This window comes from Falco peregrinus, chromosome 16 (assembly GCF_023634155.1).
Source record: "Falco peregrinus isolate bFalPer1 chromosome 16, bFalPer1.pri, whole genome shotgun sequence".
NCBI lineage: Eukaryota > Metazoa > Chordata > Aves > Falconiformes > Falconidae > Falco > Falco peregrinus.
The window spans coordinates 863,280-884,945 of NC_073736.1; the positions used below are offsets into that span (position 1 = coordinate 863,280).

Consider the following 21,666-nt stretch of genomic DNA (forward strand, 5'->3'; position numbering starts at 1 on the left):
AAGTCAGGAGAACTGCAGAGTTAAGAATGAAACCTCTTGTTTTATTCAATCATTTCTCCTCCCAGGACAGCCACAGAGCCTGAACAATGGGCACTATGGCAAAACCACTGGGCTGCATTTTGGGGACCCAGAGAGTACTGGAGGGCTGTCCGTGCACACAGCCCTGATCTGGGTATGCTCAGGAGCCAAGGCAAGATGAGACTTTATCAGCAAGACGACCGACCCTTTTTTCCCTGGATCTCAGCCATCCAGCAGGCCGTGCCAGGGCTTGTGGGCATGGGCAGGTACAGGCTAGGGAGCCCCCAGCTCCTTATTAATTCCCTCTTGCCCAAGAGGCTGTGAAATGCCTATCAGTTGAAGGCCAGTTTTGAATAGCTTTAAAATATTTTACACACTATTTCTATCTCCATGCTTTTTCCCAAAATTGCCTCTCCCTTTCCTTCTCCCCCCCTGCCCCGCCCCTGAATTTATCAGTGAAAAAAGAACCCAACAAAACCCAAATATTATTTTGTTCTAATTTCAGAAAAAAAACAAGAATGCAAAACCCCCCGCTGTCATGTAACAAAAGGCAACTGGGAACACATTGCTTGCACAACTGTAGATGCACTTAGGAATGTCCCCTATTTTAAGGCTGTCGAGAAGGTGTTAGCCAAAGGTGGAGAGGAAAGCAAGCTGCAAAAGAAGGGCAACCAATCGTGCACCTTTTGTACTAGATCATCAAGGTGTACCTTGTGCAAGAAGAGCATCATGGCACATGTTTGGAGCAAGCCCAGCCCTTCACGCAGTGCAGCCTCTGCCCACAGATGATGCACAGTCAGGAGAGAGGCTCTGTTTATTTGCAGGGTAATTCTACCAGCTCTGCATCTAACAGGGTAAACATTTCTGTGCAGCTAAAAGGCAACCCGTGCTCCCGGCGCTCACCCAGCTTCATTTCCTCCACACAGCTTGTTCTTCTGGTTGAGGACAAAACGTTGCACATTTCAAAAGCCAAAGCTTCTTTCCATGGGTGAAATCTGCCTCAAGCAAGCAGCAATGGCCACCTGGAGCGCCCACTGAATCAATCCTTCACATGAACCCACCAAATCTGGCTTGTCCCCAGGGCCACAGTCCCTATGGGTTTGCTTGGTTGTGCTCATCCTGAGGGATGCTCATGCTGCTGCTCTGTGGCCCAGCAGCAGCAGGAGGAGTTTTGGTGGAGGCGTCCCCCAGGCTGGTTCAGGAGAGGTTGGAGTGGGGAGCTGGCAGCCTGCAGCCCTGTGCTAGTGGCCTCCTGCCTCTGGCAGCTGGGAAGCGTAGAGAGCTAGTGTGTGATGGAGGAACTGGTACTGCTCGCTCGTCTGGATCATCCCACCTCTGCAAGGGAAAGGCAGGTCCCACTGACACCTTGCCAAAGCCCAGAACACCCTCCCCAGTTCTCTGCTCCCAGGACACAAATATTCCCACTTCACCTGCCACTTCCAGGTACCTCTGAAACAGGCACCAGAGCTGCCCAAAGAGTATTTGGGCTCAGCAGCATTGCTGGGCTTTTCAAAATGCAACTGATTTCACTCTATTTTTTGCTGGTACTTCTTGAAAAGTGGCAAAATTGAGTGTTTCTTGATTTAGTGGCTGAGCTGGAAGGAGCAGACTGGCTGCCAGGCTCAGAGCTGCTTTCCCTCACATCCTCAGATCTCCAGAGCTACAATAGCCCTGACAGAAAAACTAGCCCAGCACTGGGGGATCATTTCCTGTTGACACATCTGCATCTTTCAGCAACCCTTCTGGTTTCCATCAGAAATTATCCCCATGCCCCCTCATGATGCCCAGCACCTCCCCCATCCTTCCTCCTAGGCTTGGCACCCAGCATGACCCTCCAAGGAGCTGCCTGCTCTGAGCACCCACCTGTCTATGCGGAGACGGCACACAATTCCCAGGATATCCACCTCGCCCTTGTCCTTCAGCTGCTGGCACCCGATCCTGGTAGCAATAAAGCAGCCTGTCCGGCCGATGCCTGCACTATGGGACAGAATCAGCTGTGCTGAGCACCAATATCCACTACCTGGACCTTAATCTGTCTGAGCTGGACATAATCTTGGATTGGTTTGCTGCCATGATTTCTTCCTTGAGGGATGCTGGGGTCTTGGACCCAGCTGCCAGACCAACTTTCTTAGCCAGGCACCAAAAGACATGGGCTGGTGTCACGCTGTCATGGCAAGGGCGTGTGTTGCGCAGCCCAGCTGAGGCTGCTCTGGAAGCACAAAACCAGTCTGGGCTCCCTGTCCCTTGCACAGTGCAGGGGTGTCTGCAGCTCCTTCACCTCCCCTCCCCTTCCAGCTGTGCTCTAACCCCAGGCACCCAGCAGTCTGCACTGGGGCAGGCCAGCCTGCAGCACTGCAGGTCAAGTGTGTTGCATAGGGATGACTGGGTACTCTGCTCCACTGTCCCTGAATTCACTTAGTAAGAGAAAACAGGCAGAGGCCACCTCCTCCTGGAGGGCTGCCCTGAAAAACAGCTTCACAGTCAAGCTGCAGGTCACGCTCAGTGGCACAGGAAGCAGGAGCCTGAGCTGTCAGTCTGCTGTGGCTCTGGTGGCTGGGTCCCAGCTCTGCAGAGCTCTCCTGCTCCCGCCTTGCTGTCTGCAGAACCATGGCAAACCAGATTTCTTTATGGGGCACTATGTAACCGTGCTAATGCCATCATCCTGATGCCAGCACAGGAGTTGCTGGTTGAACAACTTTGCTGTGGGGATGTCATGCCCTGAGATATCTGCACCACAGCAAGACCAGCTCATGAGCATTCACATGTGGGATTCTCCCCTCCAGCATTTGCAGACTGACCTCAAGGTGAAAAACACACAGGCATTCAGGTGAGGGGAAAGGTCTTACCTGCAGTGCACAACGATCGGCCCTGGGCTGGCTGCAGCCTGCAGAGCCTCCTCCACCTTGGACACCAAGTGCAGCAGGGGCTTGGCTGACTCGGGTGTCTGCTGGTCCGGCCAGGAAGGGAAGAGGATGTGTTTGACCTGGCGGCATTCACCTTCAAGCTTTTCCAGCACAGAAGAAAAAGAAATCAGGATGTGGGAGCATGGACTTGCTGGGCTGGGCCAAAGAAAGGCATGGAATCCAGCTCAAGCAGAGGCTGGGCAGCCTATGCCCATCTCATCTGCTCACCTCCTGAATTCCAGTTTGAGCCTCTGCCAGACACCCAGGAGAGACCCCTGGGCCAGGGACACTAGGAAGTGTGCCATCCCAGAAGATGGGGCAGAGTGTCCCAATACTGTCCCCACAGTCCAGGCAAAGGCAGAAAGATCCTTTTGGCTCGTGTCAGCCCAGGGTGACTATGGAGAGCCAACAGGGCAGAGTGCAAACAACAGTGGGCTAGTAAAGAAGGTCTCCCCAGCTGGCCCCCTCTCCTCTGTGCCCCAGGGCTGGGTCCTGCTCCCCGTCAGCCTCCTCAGGCAGGCAGCAGCTCTGTACACCCCTCCTCTGGCAGGGGGCTTATAAGTCCCAGCTCTCGGAGCCATGAGCCCTCTGCTCTCCTGTCACACAAGGCTGCCATCCCACGAGAGAGCCCGGGGCTGCCCGGGGCACTGCCAGGCCCAACTGGGCTCCCCCTCTGACCCCAGGATGGGGCTCAAACCCACCTGGATGGAGAGATCCCGGACAACGTACTCCACGCACTCACTCAACCCCTGCACACGGACGGTGAAGGGGCCGTAGGTGCCCTCCTTCTCAGGCCAGTAGTGGACACATTTCTGAAAGAACAAGGCAAGGTCTGTGGCTGTGGAGATGCTCAAGGCACCTGCTGGAGGTCTGTAAGAGTTGGTCCAAAGAGAACGATACTGTCTGAACATTGCCAACAGAGACCTGGAGATGGAATGTGGTCCTCATGGATGCCAAGATGCAAAGACCCTGGGAAGAACTGCATGGTATGAGGAGTACTATGCCGCTCCCTGCTACCTGGGACTGGAAGGAATAACTGCGATAAGGCCGCATAACCACTGTCCAGAAGATGGATCACAACCATTGTCGTAACAACAAACCAGAAAACTTGAACTTCAGGTGAACTTTCTTGATTATAATATCATTATAATACAAAAAGACACCTCCTGGTCTGAAGCTACCTGCCTTTAAGGCAAACCATGCCTCAGGCACCCGTCTTTGGACGTGCTGGTAACCTTGCTCGAGAAGGCAGAGAATGGCAACACTCCATGGGCCAGAGGAGGAGCAAGGTGTGTTGCTTGGCATGAAAGATGGCTCCTCAACAACTGAATTTGGAGATCTTCCCCACCAAGGATCACGATGATCGGAAGGACTGGTGGGATGCTGCCTGGACCTGGGACCATAGGGACACCTTGGACCCATGGTGGTAGCTGTAATCCTCTTCTCTTTTTTACTTTACCTTTTCTTCCCTTCCTGTCACTCTATCTATTGCACACCGCTTTATGGGCAAACAATAAAGTTGCGCTGTTTGATCAAAGCATAACCCCTTGGCGTGGTCGCCTTCATTTTTTGCGCTTTGAGACCATAGTAAACAAACTATCACAAGTCCACTGAGTGGACCATGACAACGTCTGAGCTATGCTTTGCTCAGTGCTCTTGAAGGGGCATCACCTGGGGAGGTGTGGGGGAGTGGGGAAGGTGGACGTGGGGTGATACAGAAGGGAAGCTAAGGAAGGGATAGATCTCTCTCCCCACATCTGCTCCCCCTGCACCCTCTCCTATGCCCTGCCATATGGCTTTCAGACCCAGCATGGCTGTCCCCAGCCCACAGAAGCTTTGCCAGACCCAGGAGGACCCAGTTTGCTGGTGAAGGGCACAGGGGTGCTGCACCAGCTGGCGAGAGAAGGGAAGAAGGCCATGGCGAGGAAAGAGAGGGCGAGTTTCCCCAGGCAGGTGCTGCTTGGAGGGGGAGCCAGGGATCACAGGCCAGGCACAGGGTAGCTGCCACGCAGGGCACAGCTCTGCCAGCTCTCTCCCCAGTCTGGACCCACTGGCTGAGAGCTCCCAGCCTCAAAGAAGAGCTGCTCAGGGCCAGAGGGACACTGCTGACCACAGCTTCTGCTCCCTCTCCCAGGGGTTGCCCCGATCTCTTTATCCTATTATCTGGCTGGCAAAGCATGCCCAGAGCATGAGAGGCCACATGAGGAGGAGAGGCTTTGCCAGATGGGGCCAAGGCTGCAGCCCTGGGGCTCTCCTCCTCCATGTGTGATCAATCAGGGGTACCCTCTGACAGCAGAGAAAGCAAGCAGGTACTCAGACCCCACGTTTGGTCTCACATAACCCCTTACTGTTGTTATTACCCCACCCCACCCTTTTCTCCTGGCTGGGATGCCATGCCTGGGCCTGGTGAGGGACAATGGTACCTCTTTGCGCTCCTGGAGCTTGGTTATCATGACGATGAGGGGCACCTCCTCCTGCCACACCATCTCCCAGAAGTCAGTCACAGTGTTCAGCATGGGTCCCTGTGTGGCAATGTACTCCCGGAGCCGCCCTGCATAGCCCTGTCAAGCACATGGTCCATCAGTGACGCTGGGTGGGGACCCTGATGCGTGAGAGGAACCTGTCTTCAGGCCACTCCAGCCCTCATGGTGCTTTTCTTCCTCTGCAGGTAAGAGGCAGAGCCACACAGACTATTTCCTACTAAACCTGTCCTTGAAATGCTTTTATAGACCTGATCAGGAACTCCTAGACATCCTTTCCATCCTCCTGGTCCCACAGTCCCGGAGCAAACCCACAAAGCAAGCCATGTACACCCAAGCTCCGTGCAAGCATCTCCAGGTTATTGGTGTGACAATAGCCAGAGTGATGGATGTTCTGGTGGGGCAGAGCTCACGCAGGGAGCAGCACACCTCGCAGCAGGTATTTCCCCAAGGACAAGCAGAAGCCATCCAGCCCTGCTCTAGCTGGAATGTGGGATAGTCCCAGCTGGGTTCCACCAGTCTTGCCTCCCCACCAGGCTCAGGAGGGCAGAGCTTTATGGTTTTGTCAGAAGAGATCTCTGTTAAAAATCCACCCTAACCCCTGCGATTTAATCCAGATCTTTCAAGCAATCCTGTTAACAGTTTGGTTCCACAAGAAGTTCCACTGGCCCAGCCAAGGGGCAGAGACATTTTCAGGAACATTTTGTATAGCCCTTTTCTCTGCTTTTCCATTCGGAAGGAGACTTGTAGTAAGATTTGGAGGTGTCAACACTGGGAATTTTGCTCCACCTGCTTTTTATGCTCAAAAACATTTCACGGGATAGAGTCAGCAGGAAAAACATCCAGTCCCGGATGGGGGCTGATAAGATCAAATACCTGCAGAGCTCTACCAGACTCGCTGTGCCCTCAAGCATGCCAGAAGCAGGCTGGACGGCTAATTTTCTGATGTGCCCACAAATTTCTATATTGTGACACCCTTGGAGAGGTAAATGGAAGGAAGGGGTCAAGAAATACCAGCTCCACACAGCAATGTTTGGACACCCGTGTGCTCAGGTGTGTGCACATGTGTGCAAGATAGGGATGAGCAGCATTTGTGCATTTTTGTTAGCTCTTCCGTGAGGCAGAAAGGATGCCATGTGCTCACATACACCCTGATGCATGTGGACAGGTTGTGAAGCCTGTCCCGTCACAGGTAATGTGAAGCCACACCCTGCCAGGCTGCTTCAGGAAGACTAATCTAAACGTAGTCCTCTACTGCCCATCTTCAAACCCTCATTTGGACCAGCCAGCTCATGAAACTTTCCAACAAAAAGGGACAGTGTGCCTGCCCTGCACAGATGGAGCTGCATGTCTCCAGCTCAGAAAGGGGTAGCAAGTTCAAACTGCCACCCCAGGGCAGCCACAGCACAGTGGGTAACAGTCAGTGCCCCAGCCTGTGGGTCCCAGTGTGGCACCAGCAGCACCAAGGGGTTTGCAGCCCAATGTCTTCTGAGCCATGGGCTGCAGGACCTGGGAGACCACCCGCTCTCCAACCAGGCAGGACACTCACCGTGATGTAGTTGGCATTTATGTAGCTGTCTTCCTCCTGGTTCCTTGCCCTCCTGAGACAGACCCGGCTTTCAGGGTCTGAAAGACATGGCAGGCATTACCTCAGGGACAGTCTTTCAGAGCCTGACGCTGCCCATCCTGCCTGCCTCAGCTCCAGAGGCCGGACACTGAGTCCTCCGGCTCTGTCAGAGCTGTCTGCACTGTCCCTTGGGCCTCTTCTTGCCCGACTTCACTCCATGGCAGGGTACAGCCAGTGATGCCCAAACCTGCCTGTACCACAGTATACGTGTGGGGTAATTCACCTACCAGGGCCTTCCCACAGTGCCTGACCAGAGCCCACATGAGTCCTTCTACAATGTTCCATGCCTTTACACTCCTAGCCACATGCATCTGGGACATGTAAGGCCCCACAGTGGCAGGGAGCAATGCAAGCTGGGCTGTCATGCACTGCACACCCTGGGAATACACTCCGAGTAGTAGCTCCCCAATTACAACCCCATAACAGTGCACGACACAGCACCCAGCTCCTGCAACATGGTGAGCAGGAACAAGCACAGCAGGAACACCAAGAGCACCCAGGAGCGCTCATCCTGGAGCCAGGACTGCTCTGAGTCACCCCTCTCACATGCACACACGCTCATGCACACACACCCCTTTCCCTGCATGTGGCACCTGGGCAAATGTGAGGCAAAGGGATGCAGTGGCACATACTGGGGAGGATGGTTTTATATCTGTCCTTGGAGGCACGTCCAGGGATCTCCAGCTCCTCCGGACTGACAAAGTTGGGTGGGATTTTCTGCAGAGGGAGAAAACAACTGTGAGGAAAATTCCATTGCGGCTGCTTGTGACCCCTTGTCATGGCAGACCTGGTCCCCTGAACAATGAGAGGCTGACCCAGGGACCTAGCAGCATCACCAGAGATGTCAGCTCCTGGCTTAGCCCAGATGTGGGACATGTTTCAAAGAGGCCACCCTGGGAGAAGAGCTTGGCATGGCAGGGCGGGACAGGCTTTCCTGGGTCACAAATGGGACTTGTGTGCACCAGGGAGCGGGCAGCCAGGGGATACCCAGGGCACCCGTCACCTGTTTCCCTGCCACCAGTGCTGTGGGGCACAGCTGGGCTGGGAGCCTCCTTTGGAGATGTCCACCCCTGCCAGTTCCTCCTACCACCAGCCCCTGCCATCCCTTGTGTGAGGAGGGAGAGGGAAGGGGAGTGTCACACCAAAAACTCCTCCTGGAGCTGTGTCAGGCTCTGGGCATGTTGCTGGAGCTCCTCTCTCCTCAGCACATGGCTGGATGTCCTCAGGAACTTCAGCGTGATGTCCCGTGGTGTGCAGATGGGCTGGATGGGCTCAACACTTCCCAGTGAACTCATGTCCAGCACCAGTGACACATTGGACCCCCTCCTGCAAGGCAAAGGGGTCCCTGGCTGACCCCCTGCCACCCCAGGACAGGAGGACAGCCCATCCCACCATATCATCAGTTAAAACCACCCCACGCTGAGTTAAAAGCCTGGCAGAAAATAACAAGGGATGAAGAAAGGGGTCAGGTACAGACTCCAGAAGATGTGGGTGTTGAGGAAGTAGCTAGTCATTTCACCTTCTTGCTGACAAGTCCCCAGGGGACAGTGTCTAGATGTGGCCTGGGCTGGGCTGGGGGGATCAGGGCTGCCTCCACGCTCAGACCTGGCACCTGCACAAGCTGGCAGGGCTGGGCTGGGGCAGGAGGTTTGGGGGAGCCCAAGGCCTTGGGCTGAGCCCTGCTGTGGTTACCTGCCATCTGGGCTGGGACAGGTGGCGCAGGGTTTGAGCTGCAGGTGCTGTCCAGCCACGCTTACCTCTCCTGAAGATGCACATGCTTCCTGGCAGAGGGACTAGGCTTGTCCGGCTTGTCCATGTCTGCCCCGGCTGCCTGGGCACTCAGGCTGCTGTTATGAACTCTGGAACACACCAAGCAGGCTTGTACCATGCTGCAGCAGCTGCGAAGTCCTTTTCCTGAAGCACAGGGAGTGGACACGCAGGGCCCTCAGCTCCCAGGGAATCAAGGAGCCATCAGAGGAGAAGCAGCTGGAAAAGAAAAGGCAAATCTGAGCGATGCCATGAGGCTAGGTGGACCCCCTGACAGACAGTCCCTAGGCAAGGGGCAGGTTTTAAGTCCTCAGCTGCCCTGGAACCAGAACTCTCAGACCCTGCATCCAGGTGGGTGGCATAGGGAGAGCTCCCAGCATGTTCACCCTCTGGGTTGCCCACAGCACTGCAGCCCACACACACTGGTGACGCTGGGCATGGCACCAATGGCATCTGCTCACACCATGCAGGAGACACCCACGCCCTGTGTTGGTGGAACATGGTTGGGTTTTGGGGGAGCCCAAGATGCTCTCCACCTCCATGGGAAGCACACACTGCCATGTGTTTCCAGCCCTTCCCTGGCATGCCTGCTTCAGCCTGGGGACATGGTGGGTAGGAGGGAAAGCTGGGACCCGCACGAGCACAGCAGTATTCGGCAGGTGAGACGTGGTGGGCTATAGGTACTACGAGGAGCCTGGCCAGCTCCTGCTGTTGGGAATCATAGGGCCAGGCACCCTCAACAGCCTCGTGGCTCTGTCAGGGGAGGGATGACCCTGGGACAGCCTCCTCCATCCCACAAGTCTCAGCAACTGTCAAGAGGAAACTGCTTTATCTGGGTGGTTGAGCAAGAAGTGATGGGGTAGCCCAGCTGGAGGAGGGTGCCAGGGCTTCACCACCACCAGCTGCAGGACAGCCCCAGCAGGGATGCGGAGATGCAGGTGATGCTGGTCCACCTCTGGGCAGAGCTCCTCATGGTGCAGGCAGCACCCTGGGATCGTGAGGCTCCTTCTCATCCCTTTCTCCTTCCATGAGGAGGAGATGGACCCAAAGGGACGGGGAATGTGGCAGTCGGAGGTCTTGATGGACAAAGAATAGAATCCCGGGTAGCCTGTCGGCTCATGGAGATCCTGCAGAGAACCAGTCCGTGCTATGGCTGTGCCGTTTGGGAGCATGGCTAGGGCAAGAGCTGTTCCCCATGAATCCCTGCTGCACAGTGGCATCTCTGGCAGAGGTGGCAATACCACTGCTGCCACACACACCATCCCCCTGCCCCGTGCAGGGCACCCTGGGGGGCCTGTGCTGCTGGGGTGTCCCCCAGCCAGGCAGGGCAAGAGCGGCTAAACTCCCCAGGAGCCGCAGCACCAGGAGAGATCCTGACCAGAGAGAGCAGCAGGCTCCAAGCCCAGCATCTGCCTCTCGCACACGGCCACAGGAAACACCTGGCGGATGCACCGGCCAAGCCCCTGGCAGTCAGGAAGACCCTGAGAAGACCCCCATCTGCTGGCATCTGCAGGGAGAGTGTCCCCATCACCCTCCTCAGCATCCCAGCCCTGCCTGGGGCTGCCCAGCAGTGAGCACATGCCCGCTGCCCGTGGTCGCTGGGGCCCAGCACTGCCTGGCGAAGATCCCCTGTCCAGTGCGGAGCAGGGGTGGGCTGGAGGGCTGCCTACCTGCTGCCCCACGATATGGGCTCCGTCGGTCCCGGCACAGGCCTGCAGGCGCTGCGTGTCGGTCTAACACCACGGTTTGAAAGTGTTCAGGAAGCTGCTTATCAAAGGAGCTGCTGCCTCTGCCGCTTCCTCTCCCTCCTTCTCCCCCACCCTGCCTGCCGCCCACACACATACCGGCCACATCACTGCAGCTTGGCTCCACTGGGCCGCCTGCAGCCCCAGCCCTGCTCCCCACCAGCGAACTCCCATCCTGCACCTGTGGGCACAGCCCTGCCTCCCCCAAAATCCTGGGGTGCCTCCATGGGCATCTCTAGCAGGGCTGTTGGGGGTGCACGCAGTGCCCTCTGCAACCAGCCGTGGTCAGCACTGGTGCCAGCCCATGGGGTATGGAAGGGTGGGCAAGACCTGACCATGGGGCTGGGGCCACTGGCAGGAGGCTTGAGGTGGGATGCTTCATGTGGTGCAGTGGTGCTAGACTGGGGACACCAGATCCCACGTGCCCCACAGGGAGCCAGGGTGAGTCCTCCTGTCCCTGCCAGCCTGGCTGTATCCCCTTTCGCAGGCTGTGCACTGGCCATTCCCCATCCCACTGTGGGGTGAGCCAGGGATCGGCACCTCCCACCCTCAATGCCTGGCCCTGAGAAATGTGGTCCTTGTGCCACACCACTGTCCCCCTAACTCATGTCCCTGATCTGTGTGGGTGCCACCTGCCACCCCTCCGCACCCAGGATCATCCCTAGGCACCCTGGAGGAAGATGTGCAGGCTCCCTCTCTCCAGCAGGGCAGGGAAGGGGGGGTATTTGGGGAAGAAGGTCCTTGGAGGGTCTGGCTCAGGTAGGACAGGTCTGCCCTGGGCGCACTGCACATCCTTCCTGCTGATGCCTGCTGCCACCCACCACAGCCCTGCTGCTCTTCCTGTTTGTTATTGCCTGGGCTCTGTGCAGACACTGCACGCTTCCTTCCTCTTTTGCACCCACCCTGCTGTGCTGCAGCGGCTCTCGCTTCGCCCCCACCAGCCACCATGGACCCTGTATCCCAGTTGCCTTCTTCTCCTGGCTGCTCTGCTGGCTCCTCCTCGGTGCCCTGGGGACCCCCCTGCCCTGGGCCACCTCCAGCACAGCTCATTGCCATGATCAGGGCTGTCCCTGGGATGCGCTGTGCTGGCATTGCCTGTCGCCTAGCTGGAGAAGTGCATGTCTCTGTGTGCTTGTGTGTTTGCAGAAAAGTGTGCAAAGGGGTGCCAGAACCATACCTTCACTGGTGGCCCATGGGAGACCTTGTCAGTGACACCTTTTACCAAAGAACTGGGAGATCACAGGGCCGAAGCTCCAGAGCGAAGCACTGGGCTTGGCCAGCAGCAGAGCAACCTTATCCTGGAGACAAGGGCCACCAGCATCTGTGTCTTACGAGCAGATCCCAGGGTGCCACATCCCCTGCAGACCTGGACTGGACTCTTATTTCAGGCCTGAGGCTGGACTGAGAAATTGCTGCCTGTCCTATGTGCGATGGAAGAACTCGGCTGTAAGGGCCTAGGGACAGACCCACCACAGATGAACAAGCCCCAGCACTGCCCTTCTCTCCCACCCTCTGTCTTCTGACTTGAGAAATCTTCCTGAGGTGACCAGCAGAATAGTACTTAACAAGATGGCCACATAAACTTGCCCTCAGTAGGGACCAGAGTGAACAAAGAGGGCTCTTGGCTGAAGTGTCAGCCTGTCAGACAACGCAGAAGCTTCCCTCCTCAGTGAGGCTGAGGCTGGGACTGTATCTGCCCTCTTAGTGTAGCGGGCATCTCCCCCCTGCCCCCGCTTCTGGGTAGCTTTGAGCTCAAGTGTTCCCTGAGGATGCAGCCAAGATGCAAACCCCTGTGGCTGCCCTTCCTACCTTTTGCTGGCCAGACCCTGCACAGACTTGCTGACTCCTCGCCACCCTGTTCCTCTGGCACTGGGTCAAGCAAGGGAAAAACTCAGCATGGCATCAGGGCAGAAACCACAAAGCCACCAGCACATGCGAGTCATTGAGCATGCGTCAGTGACTTCTGTGCACCCACACTTGCTCCCAACCTGCCCGACTGCTGGGTGGCTGTGGTAGGGAGGACAGAGAGAGCTGGACCCCCCTAGACCTTGTAGGGCTCAGGGAACATCCACAAAACCTAGCAGCACCCAAAGGTGCAGAGAAATGGGGCGCTGATCCCCAGAGTTGGGCTGTACCCAAGAGGCACCACAGGCACATCCTGCTCCTCTGCATGGAGCACAGTGGGCAGGAGACCAGAGGGCAGCACCAGCCATCGGGAGCTGGATTTTGGCCCTTTTTCCAGGAAACTGAGATACTGAGATGCAGCGTATCCTCTCCCTCTGAAGCCACACAACACCAAGGTACTCATGCTCAGGGAAGTACCCCAGAAAACCCTGCAACACTTTCCCCCTGCCTCTCATGGACCTCCCCATGCCACTGGCTTGGCTCTGCCAGCCACATGTGTAGCTGTGCTGGCTGCGACCAAGGACACCCAGGACAGAGCCCTTGGGAACCACACCTGACCCCCTTCAGCTTTTCCTTATTCAGAAAGCCCTGATGGAGAATGAAAGGGTATCCTGGCCATGAGGACTCATCCAGGGTGGAGGGAGGGCAGGAGGGAAACAGAGATGTGGTGCAGGGAAGTGCCATGGCCCAGGCTCACAGGGGCAGAAAAATCTTCACTGCTGAGACCTCCTGACCCCTACATGCATCTGATGGTGCATGAATGGACCCCGGTAGATGCCCACCCAGCCAGAATGGCTCCTGTTCCTCCTCTGCTGAAGCGCCAGCAGCCTGAGACATGACAACAGGGAAGACAGAGCATGGGAGGTCACAGCCCAGTGAAGACCCAGAGCACAAAAGACAAGGTGCTGATGAAAAGTGTGGCATGAGCTGGTGGAGACAGACTGGACACGAGGGAGACTGGTAGTGGATGGAGCAGGAACACACCGCTTGACTCAGGGCACTTTTCAGCTCTCAGTACCGCTCCTTGCAACAACCTTCTCCCCACGCCTTGTTGCACCAACCCACATGGCTGCTGCCTGCCGGGGAATGGCACGTGCACCTTCACCTGCCCTGTGGTGGGAGCACACGGGCAGAATGCACACCCACATGTGCAGAGTGAACATCCCTGTCTGCTCATCAGTGTCCACCCATGCAGGCAAAGGGCATGCAAATACCTTGCTGGCCCCTGCAGAGCAGCGAAATCCCAGAGGTGCAAACACACACACACTTCTGTGCTCACTACTTCTGGCCAACTCTGTGCTCCAGCTTGGAAAATGATGCTGCTGCCCTGCTCCTCCTGAGGGACACAGGCTGGGGTCCACAGAGGGGTGCAGCAGTGAGCAAAAAGCCAGGACCTGCTCTGGTCAGCTATGGAAGGCACGGAGCCCTGCACCGCTGTTCAGTCATGCTCGCCCTGTCTTGCACCACCAGCTCTGCACCAGATGCATCAGGCTGGCTTGGGGGTACAGAGCATGGGGGAGATGCTGGGTCCTACAAAAGGGACTGCTGGGGCTGTGGAGGACCTTTGAGGTTTAGGGCAGACCCCCACACAGGGACGGTTTGTTGGCAGGGCAGGACCAGAACTCCAGGGCAGCCATCTCCATCACGATCTGCCACAGGCAAAGGGGAACCCGGCAGTCTTTGAAAGGCAAAACCCAGAAGGGGATGGGGGAAGCAGCACTGAAGGAAACGGCTCCGGGGTGGGTCCCATAGGGCCACAGCTGTGCCCCTCACCATGCTACCTCCCTCCCCTGGTGGGGCAGGAGGGGTCAGGGCCCAGAACAGGAACATCCCTTGTCCTCAGCACTCCCCTCGGCTCTGACCTTGATGGCAGCGGGGTGTCAGTGCCCATATCCCTCATGGGTGGCCTTCACCCTTATGGTCTTACAGCCTATATGGAGAGCAGGACTGCTGCAGAAAGAATAGCATCCCTGCTGCTGGATCCCTCCCCTGCCTCGCTGCAGAAGCCCTAGCCTTCTCCTCTCCCCAGAGGCATCCCACTGGAGAGCGGGGTGGGTGGGTGAGGCGTTTGTGTTTTGGGAGGTGATGATGATGCCCACAGCGGTGCTAGGATGACAAAGGATAGGTGATGGAGGGGTGGATGCGGAGGGAAGAGTCCCAGCTGTCACGTCAGCCATTCACCCTGGCCCAGCCTGAGGTGCACAGACATGTGCCAGGCATGGGATCCCATGTGTCCCCTGTCTGCAGACACCCGTGCATTAGGGTCATAAGTTGGGATGTAGGGCCCGGAGAGGTCTGTGGCTGAGCCTTAGGGTCTTGAAGGAACTGTATGGCTGTGGTTTTATTTTCAGCAAGCCCAGCAGCACACGGGGACCCTATGGAGCTGGTGCTTCAGGGAGGAATATCTGGATTTATCCCTGACTAGTACTTGCTGGTAGTTCACTTGCATTTTACAGTTCCACTTCCATGGGGTCATCTTGCACCCCGAGTACCCTCTGGCCATACCCTCATAGACAGTTCCCCTTGGGCAAAGAGCAGCTCCCAGCTTCAGACTGGGACTTGTTCTTCCTACTAAAGCCCAGTAAGTCCTTACGCCCATTTCTTCCCTCCAGCCCCCCAAAGCATGAGCCTCCCCTCCCCGCCGCCCTGCCCTGATCCACACGCCCCAGCACCTCTCCTCACCCTCTCCAAACAGTAGTGTAGCCCCAAAGTCACCTGAACCCAGGCAGGCACCAAACCAGCACCCAAAATGCAGATGCTGCCCCTCAGTCTTGCTCCCCCAGGATTGCCTACCGCACCATGGCCTCGTCTTGCTGGGCCTCCGTCACCTTTGAGTCCAGGTCTCAGAAAGGGCTGGTCTTGCTCCTGCTAACAGGACGGGGAGCTCAGGATGTCCTGCAGGGTTTTGGAAATTAGCCCATCTCCTTTGCTGCCTAAACATCGCTCATGGGCTTGAAGGTGAAGCAGCTGCCTCGGGATTCAGCAGACTGTTAAAACCAGCTGATCAGCTCCCAGCAGGCTGAGGACTGTGCGATTAGCCCGAGCATCCCGCAGAGCCGGCTGCGGGGGGCGCGAGCAGCCCAGTTACGGCACAGGATCGGGGGGGCTCCGCGCCACGCGCTTGCTGGCCTGGGGACAGCCAGCACCTGGGAGCTGAGTGTAGCACCTCTGCAGATTGCCTGTGCCGGGGAACTGTGTCTTGCTACTCCAGCTTCCTCCGCATAAGCGCATTCCCAAGGACAGCCCCAGCACTCTGCCGTGGTGTGCAAACGTCTGCTCCGCACAGCCTGTGCCTGTGGGGTTGCTCAGCGCTGCGCGTCAGCCCGGACCCCTCGGGCATCCCACCGGGATGGAGCCGATCCTGGGGAGGGGGAGCCTGAGGGAGTGGACTTGTGACCTTCCTCCTCCTTGCCAGTGACAGTCTGCGCAGAGTTTGCTCCTGCCACTGCCTGGCTCTGTCTGGGAGCGATTAAGCAATTGCCGTTTCAATTTTTCAAGGCATCGGTAGCTGATCTTGCCAGCCCCTGCCCTCCTGCCCTCTCCTCAAGGACAACCAAAAGAACGGTTTACCACCTGGATTTCTTTCTTAACTGTTGGGTGCTTTTTTTTTTCTTTGAATGACTGCTGAGCAGAAACATTTTTTGTTTCTGGAATTAGATATTCTCCCACATCTGCTGCAAACAAGCTGAGCTTTCCTCCAACTTTCCAAAGAGAAAGGCAGAGGCAAAACAAGGGAACCACCAGTCCCATCTGTGTGGAGCTAACAGTGACAGGGAGTTGATGCTGCTGTGGACTGCAGAAGGATGTGCTGGCACAGGAACAGCTCCCGCTGGAAAACGTGTTCTTCTAACCTGAAGGTGCTTTCTGTCAGCATGGTTTATTCCTCTCCTCATGTGGGAGCAAACTCTACCCATTGCTCTTAGCTTCATGCATGGAGGATTGATCCTAAGTCAAGTGGTGAGGGTAGAGGGCATCTAAGCCAGCACATGTGGCCAGATCTCCAAGATACTGAGACTTCAACTCTCCATCCAACAAATGCCAGAGGAGAAGCCACAGAGCCACAGCAAGTGCCATGGAGCTACTTGGTCCACCAGGACACACTACTGCACCATGAGGGGACACAGCCCCATCCTCAACTGCAGCATCTTGCTCATCCATGTGTCAGCTGGGCTTGCCCTGCACTTCCCCAGCTGCCTCCAAGAACTGTGCTTTCAGAAAGGCTGCCTGGAAAACTTTGCATGCCTCAGTTTCCCCTGGGGAGCTAGCTGTCTGCCTTGCATGGGAAGCCTGGTGGGGTGGCAGCAAACAGCGGCTTGCCCTAGGCCAAGAGACACACACGTGACTTCTCAGGAGGCTCCAGAGCAGTGCCTGCTTGCAAAACACTGCGAGGTGTGTTGGCAGGAAAAAGGCTCCCAGGAACAAGAAGCCCCGCAGCCATCCTTCATCTCCAGAGCATACAGGACAAAGCAGCTCCCTATGAAAAAGGCACATAAAGGCCTGAAAATCCCTAAAGACTCTTCATGCCGTTCATGTCCTGGGTCCTTTGGCATGCTGCACCCCGTGGCAGCAGGGACCTTGGCACCCAGCAGCATGGGTTGAGCCTCGCTGCCTGCCCCAGCAAAGTGCAGCTGTGTTTGCTTTGCACAGTCCTGCTGCCTCCAGTCCCAGGCTGTTTTCTTGTGGGGCACCGAGCGTGAGCATGGTGACCTCTCGCCGTGTGCAGGGGCTGTTATCAATAACAGGAAATTAACTTGTCAGGAGGGGGGTGTGGGGGTGTGGGGGGAGAGACCCAGAAAGAAAGGAAGCGGTTAGAAAGTAGTCACTTCCATTTTTGCTGTGAGAAAGCCTGCGCCCACACACCACTGGGCTCGGGGGAAGCAGCACTGGCTTTCTGCAGGCTTATCTGGTCTGAGATCAGCAGTGAGTTTTTCTCAAAGAGCGTACAGATCCTCTCCTAGCCTCTGATAACAGCTAGAAAGAAGATAGTAAACCAGGGATGGTTAAAAATAGCCCACTTTCAGCCAACGTCCGGTGCAGAAATAGGTACAAGTCAAACAGATGCCGAGTTTGTCACTCCACAGGGTCTAAGTTTCTTAACCTCACTAAAAACAGCCCAAGCATGTGATGCTGGCTGCACCGTCTGGCCCCAGCACAGGATGGACCTGTGGATGCAGCTAACTGGGAGCAAAGGGCCTTGCTGCTGCATGGAGCATGCCAGGGAGGATGTGCCAGCAGCTTCTGTGTGGAGTCCTAGAGGTGGGGATCAGCTGGAGCTGCCTGAAAGACCAGTGGTGTGGGGTGAAGCTGACCCAAGCACCCAGCTTCTCCAGTTCCCACCTGCTGGCGTGTTGGCTGCTGCTGCTGGACAGAAGGCACCTTTTCTCTATGCAGATACTTGCATAACTCGCCCTGGTGGCTTCTTCCTGTTTTCTTGGGCAAACTATAGAGCTGAGGCCTGTCAGATCTTTCACTGAGAGCCTTGTTTTCCAGAGCTTTCCATGCTGTTTTCCTGCATTCTGTTAAAGTGTCTTTTTAAGGCAGGAGAGCCTACAGAAAAGCCTTGCTACCCCCTGCAAATGCAAATCCACTGCCGTTAATCCCTATGATACAGCACCCTGCAAGACCCCCCTTGAGCACAAGAGAATCAGCCTCCTTGCCCTGAATCCCACCAAAACAATCCTGTCTTAGCACAGCAGGGCATGCCCTACAGACAGGACATGCACCCAGGCAGCCGGGACCATATGAGGTACATGGCATGAGCGAGGAGACAAATTCTCTGAATTCAAGTCCTCAGTCCTGTAGTTTGGCATTAGGCTGCCAGCACCCACGCCCGGGCTGATGGTGCAGTAAACTGCTTCGATCTGCTCCCAAAAGGAGGTTCCTGAGTTGTGGTGCATCTTGCAAGAGCCAGAGCCCCATGACGGCCGCAGAGGTCCCATCTCTCCAGCCAGAGACTCGCCACAGATGCGCAGAGGCAGCCAGAGGGCAGCAATGCAGAGACGACGGGGCTGCGCACAGTGCGGCTCCTCCAGCAGCCACCCACCCACCGAGGCAGGGCCGTGGAAGGCTGGAACACCAGGGAGGCTCTATAAACAAGTGGCGTCCAGCCTGTTTTGACCTAGGTAAGACTACGAATTCAGCCCAGAGGGGAAGAGAATAGCGCTGTCTCCTGCTGCAGGTCTCTGCTAAAGACTGCAGCTGATCCTAAAGCCAATTTTCTGTGTCTTCTTTCTCTGCCAGATGTCAAGCAGCAGGAACTTGCCTCCGCAGTAAGGGTCTGCTGTGGGACCAGGCTCTGCGTGGACAAGTCCTCTGCCCCAGTGGCACTAGAAGAGCTGCTAAGAAAACAGGAAACTGCTTGACCAGGAAAAAGCAATGAAACATTCGCTTATTCTGCAATGTTTGTTGTTTTAGGCTCTCCCAGCCAAGTGGCTCAAGCCAAACTGCAGCCTGGCTGATCCCTCTGAGCCCTGGGGCAGTCCCTCCCAGACCCTGCAGCCAGCCCAGCCCAGCTGCACCACTCGTGGGACAAGCAAGACAGCGTGGCTTCACAGCCCAGGTGCCAAACTCACTGCTAATGACAGCTCAGGGAGCGATGAGGAGACTCCGAAAAGCTTGATGTGTCCCCGTTACCAGCCTGCTGCCTGCTCACCCTCCCTCCCCTCCAGCAGCAGAGCACCTCTGCTTCCCGGTGCACAGATGGTAAACTGAGGCAGGGTGGGTGTGTCCCAGCTCAGAGGTGAAAATAGCTTCTGCCAGCGCTTTAGGTAGGGACCAGCTCTCCAAGCCTGGCATCTGGGAAGATCTGCAAGCCCCACAAACCCCCCATGCCCCCAAACCCTCAAACCAGCATATTCAACTCCATGGACACACAGAGACCCCTGGCCAGGCAAGGCTGAGCCCCATGTCACTCTGTGAGACCCAACGAATGGTCCCACTGTCCCAAGTCAAGCAGCAGAGGATGTGGCTGAAGGTAGACACACTTCACAGGGATCTGGAGAATTGTCAGCAGGCAGTCGTGGAGGGGGCTGATCCTGCATCCCTCTGTGACCACCTCACCTCTGCTCCAGAACTGCAGCACCTGCCTGGTGAGGCCAAGCTTGTGCCAGCAAAGCCTTTAGCAACTGCCAGCTGTGAGACTCGCACCCATGGCCAAGACATGTCCCAGGAAGCAGCTTCCACTGCGATGGGTGGATGCCACCTATGGCAGCACCCCAGGGAGCAGCCAGGCTGCAGCTGTGCCAGCCCTGAACATGTGTCAGCCTGGGGAGGGTGGTCTCGAGGGGGGCCTTCAGCTGAGCTGAGGGAAGTAGAACCAGGGTGGGAGTCCCCCAGTTGCTCCCATGAAGAAGCAGAGCTGCCTTTTTTGGGATGGCTGGACACAGAAACTAGCAGGTACTGCTGACAGCCAAAGAGACAGGCTCGTGTTGGTTTTGGCTCTGGGTGCTATGGGAGATGCCAGCGAGTAGCTGAGAAGCTGCAGAAGCAGGCGCTGGCAAGGCTGCAGCCATGCTGTTGGGAGGGGAGCACCCCTGGGTGCTACGTCACAGCACCCTGGGACCACCCTGGTGCAAGGAGAGCCACAGGCAGAAGTTGATCCCTCTGCTAAAGCACCAGCTCTTCCCTTGCACAGCCCCATCCTACACCCACCCCCATACCCTGGGACCCTCCCGGGCATCACAGCTACGGGGCCGTGTGTGAAGAGCTGAGGCTGCCACAGCCTGCCAGGGTGCAGTGCTTGCAGGGCAAGCTGGTCGGCAGCTTGGTACTGCCGTGATGTCACCATCACTGCAGGCAGTGGTCTGCTCGCAGGGTACATGGGAGAGGGAAAGCAGCCAGGCAGCAAGATGGGACAATGCCCTGCCTTCACCCTGAGCTGCCAGGTAGGCCGCCCGCCCAGGGGCATGGAGGGTGGGCACATCTTGTGTTTACTCCTCAGAAAAAGAGACCTTCCTCCTGAAAACAAAACCTTTTGTGTGCAAATGCAGCCGCCTGGCAGGTTTGGGTTTATACAGAAAACTTTGAACCCCAGGGATGGGGCTGGTTTCATTTTGAGGTGAGTTTTCCTGTTTGTGGCGTTGTTTGGAAACTGAGCTGCCTCCAGATTTGGAGGCTGTGTTTTCATGTAGCTGCTGAGCATGACAGCAGTGTCCAGGGCTTCCTACTCTCCCTGCTGTGCAGGCAGGCTCGTTTGGACTGAGCCAGCATCACCTTCCCTTCTCCCTTTTCTCTGCAGAGCTTTGCTCAGCCAAGGGGGTGGGACAGGGAGCTGTTGGCAGGGTTGGGTGCACGTCCTGGGAAGGCTGAACCCCCTCTGAGTGGCCACTGAGACATGTGTGACCCCTGTGGGACTGGAAAGAGTCAGATGCAGAAGACCCCCTGCCATGCACCACAGAGCAGATACAGGAACCCGCTGCTCCCGCGTGGGGCTAAGCTAGGCTAGTCCGGCCAGCCTCTTGCAAGGGGACCAGAAACATAAGCTCCAGGCCTTGTTTGCACCTGGGACTGCAGGAAACAGGAGCCCTTGCACTCACTGCCTTGGCTTTTGCACCTCCTCCTGCCACTGTGGGAGAAGGGATGCCTTGGGACCTGCTCCCATGGTCGCAGTTTTCCTCTGGCAAGGCTCTTCTCCTTGCTCTCAGGGACCAGCTGGCCACTCACACACCAGGATTATGACAAGTGCCATCCTGAAGCAGCTCTTTGAATGCTCTGCACCTCCTGAGCCAACTCACTAGCTCCTCTCCATGACCCCCTCGACAAGGGACTGAGAGAGACCAGGCTGTTCGCACTCTGGGATGGTGGCTTGTCTGATGGCCCCAGCAAAGCCTTTAGCAATCACAGCCCACAGACGCCTGCAGGGCTGGAGTGTGGGTCTGGATGTTTGTGTAGGCTCCAGCACAGCCCTGGGGCTCTCCCTGTCTCTCTTTGCAACAGCAGCATGAAGGGATGCTCGCCATCTCCAGGGGTCCTGTCACAGGGTGCCCCGCAGTGCGTGGTGCAAACCCAGGTGAGGTGCAGGGAGGTGTGAGCCGTGCCCAGCCTGTGGCACGGCACGCATCTTCCACCCTCCCTTGTGCGCAGACCCCTGCCAGCACAGAGTCGCAGGAGACTGTCCAGCTGATCCCTCCTCCCTGGCATCCTGCAGCTGAGATGCTGGGCAAGCCCAGGCGGGCCTTCCCGCAGGACCAGCCCAGACTTGAGCATCAGGGCTGTGCACAAGA

At 56.8% G+C, this 21,666-nt stretch overlaps 1 protein-coding gene across 10 annotated transcripts; it reads right to left on the reverse strand.

Moving 5' to 3' along the window:
* Positions 1-814: 814 nt before the first annotated feature.
* On the reverse strand, positions 815-10,616 carry PTPN7 (protein tyrosine phosphatase non-receptor type 7). Of its 10 annotated transcripts, none has more exons than XM_055819908.1 (11): positions 10,466-10,616; positions 8,786-9,014; positions 8,171-8,354; positions 7,661-7,745; positions 6,951-7,027; positions 5,345-5,482; positions 3,846-3,944; positions 3,623-3,733; positions 2,865-3,022; positions 1,882-1,995; positions 815-1,353 (listed from the first exon to the last, which is right to left on the reverse strand). In XM_055819908.1, exons 2-11 carry the CDS (start codon positions 8,914-8,916, stop codon positions 1,260-1,262), a joined length of 1,191 nt encoding a protein of 396 aa, XP_055675883.1. In that variant the 5' UTR covers positions 8,917-9,014; positions 10,466-10,616; the 3' UTR covers positions 815-1,259. The 10 variants fall into 10 exon arrangements, with proteins under 10 accessions (XP_055675883.1, XP_055675884.1, XP_055675882.1 ...); XM_055819909.1 differs by having other exon boundaries at positions 3,846-3,890; positions 7,622-7,745; XM_055819907.1 differs by having other exon boundaries at positions 7,622-7,745.
* Between the last annotated feature and the right edge of the window lie 11,050 nt (positions 10,617-21,666).

Coding starts and splice junctions, on each gene's coding strand:
- PTPN7 (XM_055819907.1), bottom strand. CDS start 8,916: ATGGTACAAGCCTGCTTGGTGTGTTCCAGAGTTCATAACAGCAGCCTG. Junction 7,028..7,621: donor TTTGCCTCACATTTGCCCAG/GTGCCACATGCA, acceptor CATGTCTTTCAG/ACCCTGAAAGCCGGGTCTGT. Junction 3,023..3,622: donor TCCGGGATCTCTCCATCCAG/GTGGGTTTGAGC, acceptor GTGCTGGAAAAG/CTTGAAGGTGAATGCCGCCA.